A 12726-nucleotide genomic window follows, 5' to 3' on the forward strand; every position below is an offset into this window, starting at 1 on the left:
TGGATTCAAATTATACTAAGAAAAATACATCAATATACCAAGACTAAGGGGAAAATGTTTTGCAAATGTATAACTTTGTAACTGTAATCATCCTGCGTCTTCTATTGTTTGTAGTGATCTTAGTTATGCCTGTAGATAAATAATCAAACTGATGAATATGTCGATGATAAATTATCTGCCAGCTGTATAAGTGGTTCTCATGTGGCTGACAACTTCTATCTGCAACCTCAACAAGCCTGAGGGATAGCATTCATAAAATTGTGTACGCCAATGATGTCTTGACTGAAATTGTACAAAATTAAGAATGTGTTATTCTGCAGTTGTGCATGACAAATCTTGTTGGTGTAGTATATCTGAATCGTCAATGACACACAGGTACACACACACTACAAGAAGAATAACACAGCTTTATTAAAATTTAATTTTGGCTACATTTATTCGAGCATGGTCATTTCCAAGAGAAATTAAAAATTCAATAATACTTCAGACATTTCAGGAATTTCATAATCATCAGTCCCTCTTCATCACTTCAAATGGATGAATAAAGCGGATTTTGACTCTCAAAAAATACAGTGTTTTCACAATATTGTATCAAAAGTTCCCCAAATTTAGAATTTCCAGTAGTTGTAAGGAAATAAAAACTAAAAAGAAATTTAAATTGAACAATTAACGTTTCCAAATACCATAGATGCTCTCTATTCATAATTTGTTCCAATAGGTGAATGACAGAATCCTTTTTACTAAAATATATCTATTTGTTGAGGAACTATAATACTGTACACTACAGTATGAAATAAATAAAATTAGGAAATATAAAATGAGTCACATAAATAAAATGGTAATCTTAAAATAAAAACAAAATGAAATTTATGTTGGAAAAATCAACAAAAAACTAAAAATGTAATACTGACAAAAGATCATGAATAATACAGAAAATTGCACAAACATATGTAAACTAACAAACTGCCGTCTATCTATGCTAATACTGACATAGGTACTTCAAAAAACAAGGTGAAATATTCATTTAATACTGAAGCCAGAGCAAAGATAACACAGGTCAACTCTGATGTACACTGTACAGGGATGGCACTTGCAGAAACGCACAGGTGAAAAGGTTTGCATATAAGGCTTTCTCTTGAGAAAATAAAACACACAAAGACTCTCATATGGAGTAGCCTGTCATATTTCACTGTTCTCTCCTCTCATTCTCTCACTCTCCTGTCCATTTAAGACTCACAACATATCAAAAATCACACAGGTTTAAAGTTCCTTCACATAAAGAAAATTGTGAGGCCCAAAATTGTGTGGTTAGTTTGCCTTGCAAAAGAGGATAAAACCAAGGACATCACAGTAAGTGGTAGACAAAACACAACACTGACAGGACTGCTACCGAGTCTTCAAGCACGGTATAAATATCCATAGGCTTTTTTTCTTTCATTTTTTTTCAAACGTATTTTTGTAGTGATTAAAGGGGCGGAGTGCAATTTCCTGGTTTGGGGTATAAACACAATGTAACACAGGGGTTAAGAACATTATAGCACCACACAGCTTTTAGGCCTTAATTCTGTACATTGACAACAGCTTCATTTTCTTTTTAATTATAATGATAATCATTATTACTTCATTTTTTTAGTTTTTTTTTTGCATAATGTGGATTTTTAAACAATCCCACCCAGTTTGTCTTTACAACTCTGATGTTAGCAGTCACCATATGCATGAGTTCCATCTTTAGTTACAATCTTCAGAAGCTCGAGGTGAGCACTCCTATGACTGAGCCTCCCCTTCTCTTTCTGAAACAGAGCAGGTTTCATGTTTGCTGGAAGAATGGAAAAAAGGAAATGAAACAAACCAACATGACAAATATTTGCTGAAAGCTTTTTTTCTTTTTTCTTTTTTTTTCCTTCTTCTTTTTTACTGCAGCACTGAATCAGTCTGCTTCCTCCTGGTCCGACTTGGCGTCTGTTTTCCCTTCTCTTGAACTGTCATCCATCGAATGAGCCACGTCCTTGCCCTCCTCGCCATCCCTCATCAAGTCCATCTGCGTTCCCAGGCTCCTGCTGTCGCCCTCGTCCTCCTCCTCCTCCTCTCCCTCCCTGAAACTTTCCTCCCGTCTGTCTGTCACCTCCTCGTACGCCTCATCCACTTCCCTCTCTCGTCCTCTCATTCCTCCCTCCGATCCGTCTCTCAGGATGGTGCCTCCACCCTCCTCCGCCTGGTCCTCGGGGTCGGAGTATCCCAGGGGCCCCAGGCCCTGCAGGTAGGCCCTCCTCATCAGCAGCTCTGTGGGCTCCAGGGGCCCCTTGTCCCTGGCCTCCCTCTCTGCAGCCTCCCTCTCCTCCGCCTCTCTCTTGCAGTAGGAGTAGCGGTGGTTCATGTGCTGGGAGTAGGAGCCAGAGTGGGAGAAACGCTTCCCACACTTGTCACACTGGTAGGGCTTCTCTCCGGAGTGTAGGCGTGAGTGCTCGATGAGATGGTGTTTGTGTTTGAAGGCTTTCTTACAGATCTGGCACTGGTGTGGGCGCTTGCCTGCAGAGACACAGGAAACAGGGGAGAGGACGTGTTACTATGGTGACCAGGGGTCCTCTTCACTAGAAACACTGCACACATACACACAGGGGATGTTAAACAGTTTCAAGGGAAAGGACAAAGACATGCAGAGTTAGGGTGGATTGTATCTGCTCTACATTGGATGTACCAATCATGTTAAGTGCATACAAAGTGCAGAGAATATTTCATTATGTTTCCGAACAACTTCATGTTCTCCTAACATGTTGAAAAATGAACAACAATACACTTCTGCCATTGGTCCCAGACAACAAAACAGTAGATATGACTCTAGGTGTGATGACTTGTCACACAAATAACCACCTGCCCACAGTCATGAGGAATCCAGACATCCCCAGATATCCCCAGCTCTGAGTTTGTAAAAAAAACCCTGTTTAAAGTACCGCATCAAGCCCCATGTGCAGGGGAAGATGAAATTAGAGCCCACACACTTCATCGCTTTGTGTGTTAGTCTGCAACTGCAGCAAGCTGAGCCTGAGCCCAGATCTGATGGCGGCCGCGAGGTGAGAGAGAAGCAGCTGGCTGCGTCGACGGTGTGTGTTTTCATGACATCATAGGTCCAGATTAAAACTGATGAGGATTAGCCACCGTTTGCATGACGGTGTGATGGGTGTATTTGTGGGTGGAACTTCACACCCATAACACCCACCACCCCCTCTCTCTGGCCCTCACACACACACACCACCACCTCCTCATGAGGGTTACTACATCTACAACTAATTTCTACCGGAAATATCTTTCCTGCATCAGACTTCTGTTAAGCAGAGTGGACCTGTTGATGCCAGATCAATCTGCCCAATCTCACACCGCTCCAAAACGCACATCCCACGCACACATGCACAAACGCCTCCCGACCTGAGAATGCCAATACACTGACACACATGGAGGCAACCACACAGGGGAATGTGAGTACATACAAACACACACACACATACACACACTGATGCGCGCGCACATACACACACACACACACAGGCAATTCCAAGCCGCAAATAGCCTTGGAATGCCTGCAACATCTTCCATAGTTGGCATAGTTGTATACTCCCCACCCTCCTTTCCCGCCCTCCCCTACACCCCGACAGCGGAGCAAAAATAGACGAGACAGCGGATTCCTTGCCGCGCATTCCTGCCCAGAGTGACGGGGGAGAACGGATGACGGGCGATGCAACCCGGTGAAAGAGGAGTCCCCAAGAGTAGAGGTCACACCTTAAGATCCTCTCTAAAAGACCCAGACCTGGGGCTCTGGTAAATACCGCCAGGTTCGGTAAGTCTAAGACCTGCCACTGAGAAGGCCTGGAATCTGTGTACAGCTATAAATACACAAACACGCTCACATAGATACATACACACACCATAACGCCCACCCACACAACACAGGACCTAACTGGAAAAATAACTTCCTTAAAGAGAGAAGATGTATTCTAAAATGGCTGCTAGTGAGGTTACTATGGACACCATGAGCAGTAAACAGGAAGTCGGAATGGAGGTAACTCTCCACTGGTCAGACTGTCTGTGCCATGACAGTGCAGGCTGTAGTTCTCCAAAGGGATTAATTTGGTATCTGTTCACAGGTCATTTTACTGACAGTCATCATGTGAACTTCAACACACACACACAAGCGCTATGAATGGAACGCAGTAACAGATGTTTATATTGACTTTACTAAATGTATCCCTTAAACATTCCTACCCCCTGTTGAAAAGAAAGGGACATGTTAAAGGCCATGGATTTGAAAACATAGAACTTAAAGAATGCAGAAAAAGATGAAAGAAAGAATGTAAAAATGACAAAAAATGGAAAAAGCTATCATAAAAAAGAAAGAACGAAAAGAGCGATATTTATAAGACAGAACATGAAGGGAGGAGGGCACAGAGTCGAAGGAGGGGGTGGGGTAAAAAAGAAGTGTCCAAATGTTATATACCTGTGTGCTCATATTTGTGTCTTAGGAGGGAACTGGTCTTCTGGAATGTTTTGTCGCACAAGTCACACGCGTACATACCACTTTCTGTCTTCTTTATCTTCTTCCGGGAGAGGAGGGAGTCGCTGTCTGTCAGGTCCTCCAAGCCTGACAGATAGTCCCCTGTGCCGTCCAGTAGCTCACCCTGCAACACACCAGCAGATGTATCAATTATTTTAGTAATCCACACCTGTCACCTAAACATAGACACCTTCTGCTGGGCCTGAGCCTCAGTCTGGACATGGCTTAGACAGACGACCTGTGTGAGACCCTTTGAGCCACGAGACTCAGGGAGACATATGGGCCGCTTTTTAATACTGGATTGTGTTTTTGTTTGAAGGGGTAAGAAGGTATTTACAGTCTCAGGAGCATACGTTTAATTACATTCTTTTAACTGACAAATACAGTAACGTAAATCCAGTTAAACAAAATTATTTGATTCTCTGATGTTTTAGCTGATTACTTAGCATACATTACTTGTTCGATCAATGTGGCTTAGTTCTTCACCAGTTCTACACAGAAGATCTCACCTGGAAACCTGGTTTCCTCTGGTACTTCCTCCTTTGCTGCATTTCTGCAAATGTGGCAGCCCCGTTGGCATACGTGTAGGCCATGTGGGGCAGGTAGCTCATAGGGTCCAGGTAGGACCTCAGGCCGGGGATGGAGGCCTGGGCCGGGGACATGAAGGTGGGGGGTGGGAACGCTCCATGGGGGGGCAGAGAGGTGTACATGTGACCGCCACCGAAGGGATTGATCCCGAAGATGGGGCTGGCACTCTTCTCCATCTGGTGGCCGCTGTTCCCACCCGCGTTGCTGCTTTCAGAGCCCAGGAACTCCTTCTTGATGCTGACCAGGTCCATGGGTCCAGTCCCATGCTCCCGTGTGTGGGATTCAACACCGTTGCGTTCCACCATGAAGCCGTTGGGTTTGGACCTCTTCTCTCCCAGAGAGGCTCTCTTGCTCATGTGTTTGGGCAGGGACAGGTCCAGTGGCAGGGGCTCCCCAGGGGGCTCCTCAGAGACCAGGCTGTTTGGAGTGTAGGAGCTACTCTGGGAGTTTTTCGAGGAGGTGGAGGAGAGGTTCAGGGGAGACGGAGTGCTGGTCCTTAGGTGGTCCAAGGAGTCTAGTGGTTTGTCGGTTATCTGCTTATTGACTGTAAAATGATTGGACTTTGAGAGCCTGTGGGAGGAGTCACCGTTAGAGGAGCTGCCGTGGAAATCGCGGTCGGCATGAACCATAGGCGACCTGGTCAGGCTGTGGTTGATCTCGGCGCTGCTGCGGTCTGGAGGCGGTGAGCGCTTTCTGGAGTTGGCATTGTGGTTGTGCTGTTGGTTTTTCCACTGAGCGAACCACTCTTTGACAAACTCCTGCGGTAGCCCCACGGCGATGGAGATCTTCAGCAGCTCCTCCGAGTTGGGCTCGGTGTTCATGGCGAAGTAAGCCTTGAGCACCGACACGTGGTCCTTGAAGGGGTTGACGGGGCTGGAGGCGCCTCTCTCAGACAGCACCGAGGACAGCATGGAGGCCTGCTGCTCAGACGGATACCCACCCCTGCGTCCGGGGTTTCCACCGTCGTTGGGCTGAAGGACGGCCTTGATCTCCTCGTTCATCTTGCACAAGTAGCGCTCGTGCTGGTGCAGGGGGATGGGCCCGGGGAACGTCTCCTTGCAGAACTGGCAGGAGAAGGGCAGGAAGTGGGCCTGGCTGGGCTCGTGGGGTTGCTTCTCCTCGGCACCCAGATCCATGGAGTTGTTGAGCTTCTCCTTCTTGATGTCAACCACTTGCCTTTTGGAATCGTCAATCAGGCTCCGGGCCTCATTCACCTTCTCCAGGGTGTAATCGATGATGCTCTTGGTGGGGCTGCTGTGGCCCATCACCTGGAAGCCCGCCCGGGGAGAAGAGAGGGCCCTCTTATGTTCCTCCATCTGGGCCCCCAGCTCCTTCATATAAGCCCTGAGCTTGGAGATCTCCTCCGGGTTCCCGTCCATCTTCTGCCTGCACACAGTGTTATCCACGATCTGGAGGACCTTCTGTACCTCGCTCAGGTTGTTCCCCAGGGCGGAGTAACCTAGAAGGGGCAGGTCCAGCCCCATGCCCCCCAGGTGCTGCAGGGGGCTCTGGGATGAGCTGTGGACGCCCAGTGGGCTACCCCCTCGGCCGGCTCCATTCAGGTACACCCCTGGACCCCCAAAGCCATGCGAAGACGCCATCAGTAACCGGTAGTCGTTGAAGTCTATGGGCTCTGCCTTGATGTCCATGTGACCCTGCTGGTCCTGACGTCCGTTCTCCAGCTTGTGACGCAGCTGGGCCAGGGCAGGGCTTCCCGGGGAGGAGGAGGCAGAGTTGGGGGAGGAGCCGGCCTTGGCGTTGCCTCCGTTGCGTACTCGTCCAGTGATGGCGATCAGGCCGATGCACTTCTTGCTGCTTATGTGGGAGCTGTAGGAACCGGAGTGAGAGAAGCGCTTCTTGCAGTTTGAGCACTCGTACGGCTTCTCACCTGCAGTCGGAAAAAGTTATGTATTAGAAACTCATATTGCAGTTGGCTGGTTATATGAAATCTTATGAGTAACAGAAAAGCCTAAATATCTTGAGCGACCAATTTCTTTTAAAATTTCCATTCCATTTTGGGCTCCTTGAGCTATGGGTCCATCCATATGGCTGAATTAGTCAGTTATGAAACAGGTCTAGTGAGCTATTATAAAACAGAAATGAGTCATTTGCTGACAGAGGCCAAAAAGGAACATTATCAATCTAAATTCTTCATGGCATAAGCCTCAATCATGCAGAGGCATATGAAAAGGATATATTTCAAAATGAATGGCTGAAAACCAAGAGGAGTACTCACCGCTGTGAATGCGGAGATGCTCCTTCAAATGATGCTTATACTTGAAGGCTTTTCCACACTCGGTGCATTTGAACTTTCGGTTTCCAGACCCATCATTCAACAGAGGAGGCTGTGGAGGAGAAAAGGGAGTTTTTACTTCTGAGCTACTAGAAAGAGTAGGAGTCGGCTAGACACGCAGATGTAGATAAGAAGGTAGCGTCCTTGAAGAGAATATTAATTTGTTTTTACGTACAAAATATTTTGTGAAACATAGAATTTGTAAAGGCTAATCAAATCACACCCATGGTTTAGGAATGTATTGTAACTGATAAGGAAAGCCCTCATTTGAGTATTGAAAATAGTGTGGGTTGAATTCTTGGATTTTTTCAAAGGTAACTGTTCAGTGTAGGTGCATTGTCTCTGTTTGAAATTCAAATGAGATAACAAACAAAAATAACAGCGGGTGAAATAGAGCCCCCTCACAGATGCGAGAAGTTTATGTGAAAGAGTGGGAGGTGTTCACATTAAACAGTACAATGTTTAATATAACAAATCTCCTTTCTAAACAAGCCAGTATTTTGTGTAACATTTTTTTTTCAATATATCTAAATTAAATCTACTCAATCTAAATCAGACCAATAATATCTATGGTAAAAATCCATAATTGTACTTTTGGTGGGTGAGGAAATTCACCAATTTTCACAGTGGTCTATGGTTCAGACACACCAAAATGGTTTACGGTTCAGACACAGACTGGTCTACGGTTCAAACACCACAGACTGGTCTACGGTTCAGACACCAGACTGGTCTAAAGTTCAGACACACCACAGAGTGGTCTATGATTCAGACACCAGAATGGTCTAAAATTCAGAAGCCACAGAGGTCTACGGTTCAGACAAACCAGAGTGGTCTACGGTTCAGACAAACCAGAGTGGTCTACGGTTCAGAGACACCAAAGAGTGGTCTATGATTCAGACACCAGACTGGTCTACGGTTCAGACACCACAGAGCCAGGCCGCCATGGTGACTGCCTGACCTCCTGTTAGTGTCTCTTTAACTATTTAACTAAGAGGAAGCACACAAATAAACAAACACTTAAAGTCATTTGAGGATTATGATCTTCCAAGTCACTAGAGGAAACGGCCATCTGCTCCTGTTTAAGGGTGATAGAGAGAAGGGGGGGTCAGGTGAGGGAGGCGGGGGGAGGAGGGGGGGGGAGTAGGGGGAGGGGGTGGGGAGGAGGAGAGGTGATTGCTGCTTTTGTTACGGTGGGCTCAGACAAATGTGAGTTTGAATCTCACTTTTAATAATAATTAGGATATAACTAGATAATTTAACTATTAATTTGCATTTAAATAAAACACTGTTCAGGAAAGGATAGGCCCAGAATGCTAACCATAGCACTTCTAGAACAACCATATTCCTTTGTCTGGTCTTCATACTAATAATCCCCAAAATAACAAGCATAAAAAAAACGGGTTAAAAAAGCTTCATAACTAGTCCATGAGAAACGCTCGATCCATATCTAGCACTATCTTTTACTAGCACTAATTTCTAATCAAATGTGTTCCAGTTCCAGCAACAGCTGATGTAAGAATTCAGATGGCCTGGGGAAGTCAATATGCTTCCACATCCTACGCGCGCCTCACTGTAGGCGGAGGCTGGGGGAGCAACATGCAGCTGTGAACACGCAGTGGCGGCTCTCATATCTAAAACAAGAGCTGAAAAACGAACCGGGTTTGATGCGAGCGAACGACAGCTCAGGAAACTGGCCTAATCATTCACTCAGGAGAATACGGTTTTATTTTTACTCACAGGGGCTGCAGCGAGGAAGCTGGGAAAGAAAATTCTCAGAGACTGAGGGAAACGAGAGAGATGCCAAATGACACAGTTTTTTCGAAACCTTCTGATACGAACAGACTTTCAAAGAAGAAAATGAGGTATAAATGGAGAGAATGTGATGCTGTGTCTTGCCTGATCTCTCCCAGGCTTGTGTGTGGCCATGTGGCGGTCCAGCTGCGTGCGGTGGGTGAAGCACTCAGAGCAGAGGGGGCAGGGGAGGCTCTCCTCGTTCTTCTCGTGGCGGTACTTGATGTGCTCCTTCAGGGAAGTCAGACGCTTGTAGCCCCGGTCACAGTAAGGGCAGGTCAGCAGTTGGGCGAAAGCATCTGGAGTCCCAGGTGGTAGGTCTGCACAGGCGGGGGGGGGGGGAGGGGGAAGGAAGAAGAGGAGGAGGAATAGGAAGGGCGGGAAGAGGAGGAGAAAAATCAAAGGCAGTCAGCAGCTAGCTGATGGGCAGTACTCCAAAACTGTGGAAGGATTGTTTCATGATTTGCTGTCCACTCCAACACCGCTGCGTGTTGGAGTGGCTACAGCATATGACAGACACCCAATGCACCAGGGTCCTCCAGTGCTTTGGGACCTATTATGTATACACCCATTATTCCTAATAGGAGGAAGTTGTGGACAGCATAGTAGAATGTATTTCCTGAATCTGGACTCTCACCACTTTCATTCTCATCCTGACCAAGGGCCTCTGGCGTGCCCAGTCGTGTCACTTCCTCCGGGGCTTCTGGGTAAATGATGGCGGTGTCTCCACGCTGCAGGTACTCTGCGATGCTGGCAGGGTGGCCATCGCCCTCCTCCAGCTTGCGTTTAGTGAAGAAGTCGTCAAAGTCGGGGACAAACTCGGGGACACCATCGATGTGCTTGACTACACAGAGGAAAAGAGAGAGAGGAGGTAAAAGAGTTATGATGCTGTCTCATGTGCTGCCCCCACCCAACCACCCCCAACTCTGGGCATAGGATGCTGTGGTCCACAGGATGATGGACTGGCCTCAGTGTGAGGAGGAACACGGAGGAAACCATTAAGGCGCTACGAGGGGGTGGGGGGGTGGTATACATTCAAGTTACCATTAATGATGTCAGATAATGGCTTCTACTAAGAACAAGCAGAGACAATTTGAGCATTAAGCCGTGTTCTCAAGCCTTCTTAAATGGTTGAAAAGAGCTTTTTAGCTTTTCACTTAAATATTTTCGATGCAGCTGGTAATTCGGTTAAGTTGCAATTAGATTTGCTGGGTTTGCGGATCTCACTTAGAATTTCCCTCTACATAATTTAGACCATAAATGTAATTATGGGGCAGATCATGTTAGTTTACAACTGCCTAACAATCAGAGTTAATGCTGGATCAGGTATCTGATGCCTTCATTAGCCTAGTACAGCCTGTAGGCATCACAGTATTCAGTCTGACTATTAAGACAGACTGTTTAGCCTGAACACTTACCCCAGGTCCCTTCCTGTACTCTCAGCTGTGATTCTAAATAATCATACTTCAGATTTTAATTTTGTCAACAATATTCTGAACATAGAGGGCACCCAACAGTGACCAGAAGGGAAGAATACATAACACTTTGTTGCTACTCTGAAATGCTCTGTGACTTGCAGCAAGGGCAAACGTGCTTTTTATTGTCTTGTTGTAAAACCAATTTGAAAGTACATGAACCAAACAAATAAGATTTGGGCCAAAACTCAATTGCGCAGCAAAATGCAATTTGCGTTGCACTCATGCTCAACTTACAAACAACTCACAAATGTTGTCTTTCTCCTACTTGATGCAGAACAGGGTTGCTTAGCTCACATGGGTCTGACTGTGTGTGTGTATGTGTGTGTGTGTATGTGTTTGTGTGAGTGCTCGCGCGAACGTCTCCCTAGACCACCACAAAGAAGATGTGTTTCGTATGTGAAATAGGTGGAATAATCGTGACACCCTATGACACGGCGGTGCGCTTTAGCCTCGTAAAGGGCGCCTGATTTGAGTGTGTCCGAGGGGGGGCGGGCCTCACCTGTGCCGTTTCCTACAGCGTGGAGAGAGCCCTCGGGTCCGAGAGCCTCGTACTCCTCCTTCCTTTCATCTGCCGAGGGAAGGAGAGAAGCGTTAAATCCTCTATGGACTGTAGCTAACCCAGCCATCAATGACTGCTTGTGTGAGCAGGGAGCAGGAGGCGCCCCGGGCTAAGTCAGAGGGAATGCGCCGTATGGCTGCCTTGACAGTTCAGTTAACAAGCACCTCTAGTATCCATTCACTACAGCTCTTAAAATGAAGGTATTTCCACTGATAATGGGGGCCCGCCTGCCTGGACGTATACTAAGTCTATTGTGTTTGTTGCTCCTGGGCTCTAACATGTGACTCCAAGACTACAGTCACAAGCATCGTAAGCTTTTGCCTTCAAAGGAGGGATATGCTGCACACCCTGCTGAAAGAGGCTTGAGGTGGAGGAGGTGGGGGAGGTGGGGGAGGAGGAGAGGTGGCGAGGGATGGGAAGGAGGAGGAAGACGAGGAGAGGAGGAGGAGAGGAAGGAGGAGAAGGGAGGAGGAAGTGAGAGAAGAGGGAGGGAGAAGGTCTGAGATCAGGAGTGTTTTGCTGTTGCATGATCTCATGTCATGGCAGCAGGTCACTTTACTAAACTTCCTTCCTCAAAGACAGATTGAGTGTTCAACAGGAACTTGATTTTGTATTTTCATACCTTATGAACCTTCTCACGAGTCTGATGAGTCACGAGACATAATGATAATACGACTTATTTGTGAAGATTGTCAAATCATAAATTTTTACAGAATACTGTAGCTATAAAAGCTTTCAACTGTCAAATGATTCGGTTGGACTGCGCAGGGTAAATGTAAATACATTTTCTTCTGTTTTATAAGACTTCTTCCCACAGTTTGAGGTTTCTTTTGAACTGCTCAGTTCACGGTTCTCAGTGCCTCAGAGATCTACTGGGAAAGTGTGGGCCCTCTCTGATGAAAAACTTGAGGTTCATTGGGAAGAGAATCAGTACCAGACTTTGCAGTATGGGTTTCTCTCTCTCTCCAGCACAGGTTTTGTTTTTGTGGGTTACAGTTTCGTTGCGAGCAGAGTAGAGACAAAAGCAAGTCACACCCTGTAGCACTCTCGTAGAACCGAGAACTGTACCGTTCTATTTTCAGTCAACCCCTCCCTCCACCGTCACTCTATAGGCTATGAAATACAAAATGGAGGCCCATTGTGTTCTTCTCTATCGTTTTCCTTTTTTCCTCAAGAGACAAGATGGACAGCAAATTAGAATTTCTGTTCGGATTGTGGCAACTGTGTTTCAACTTTTTATGTGTTGTCAGTTTGACTCAAACTGGCACTATTTAATGTGCTTGTCCTTTTTACTCTATTGAAGTGACACCTCTCTCCCTCTCTCTCTCTCTCTCTCTCTCTCTCTCTCTTTCTCTCCCTCACTCCCTCTCTCTCTCTCTCTCTCTCTCTCTCTCTAACTGGCTCTGTTATACTGAGTTCAGTTCAGTTATGATGGTAAGATCACTTCATTTTAAAAGGAGAAGAAACATAGGTC

General features: G+C 46.2%; 1 protein-coding gene across 2 annotated transcripts in view; it reads right to left on the reverse strand.

The window, feature by feature from the left end:
* zeb2a (zinc finger E-box binding homeobox 2a) overlaps positions 1 to 12726 on the reverse strand; it is a 51348-nt gene continuing 38622 nt past the window's right edge. The window contains exons 4-10 of one of the 2 annotated variants that reach the window (XM_067254485.1): positions 11193 to 11261; positions 9853 to 10059; positions 9321 to 9535; positions 7368 to 7476; positions 5053 to 7019; positions 4565 to 4667; positions 1 to 2526 (exon numbers count right to left, since the gene is read on the reverse strand). In XM_067254485.1, the coding sequence (XP_067110586.1) occupies positions 1928 to 2526; positions 4565 to 4667; positions 5053 to 7019; positions 7368 to 7476; positions 9321 to 9535; positions 9853 to 10059; positions 11193 to 11261 (3269 nt within the window). In that variant the 3' untranslated portion in view covers positions 1 to 1927. Of the gene's footprint in view, positions 2527 to 4486; positions 4668 to 5052; positions 7020 to 7367; positions 7477 to 9320; positions 9536 to 9852; positions 10060 to 11192; positions 11262 to 12726 lie in introns of both variants that reach the window. The other variant, XM_067254476.1, reaches the window with a different exon arrangement.

This window comes from Osmerus mordax, chromosome 2 (genome assembly GCF_038355195.1).
Source record: "Osmerus mordax isolate fOsmMor3 chromosome 2, fOsmMor3.pri, whole genome shotgun sequence".
NCBI classification, from domain to species: domain Eukaryota; kingdom Metazoa; phylum Chordata; class Actinopteri; order Osmeriformes; family Osmeridae; genus Osmerus; species Osmerus mordax.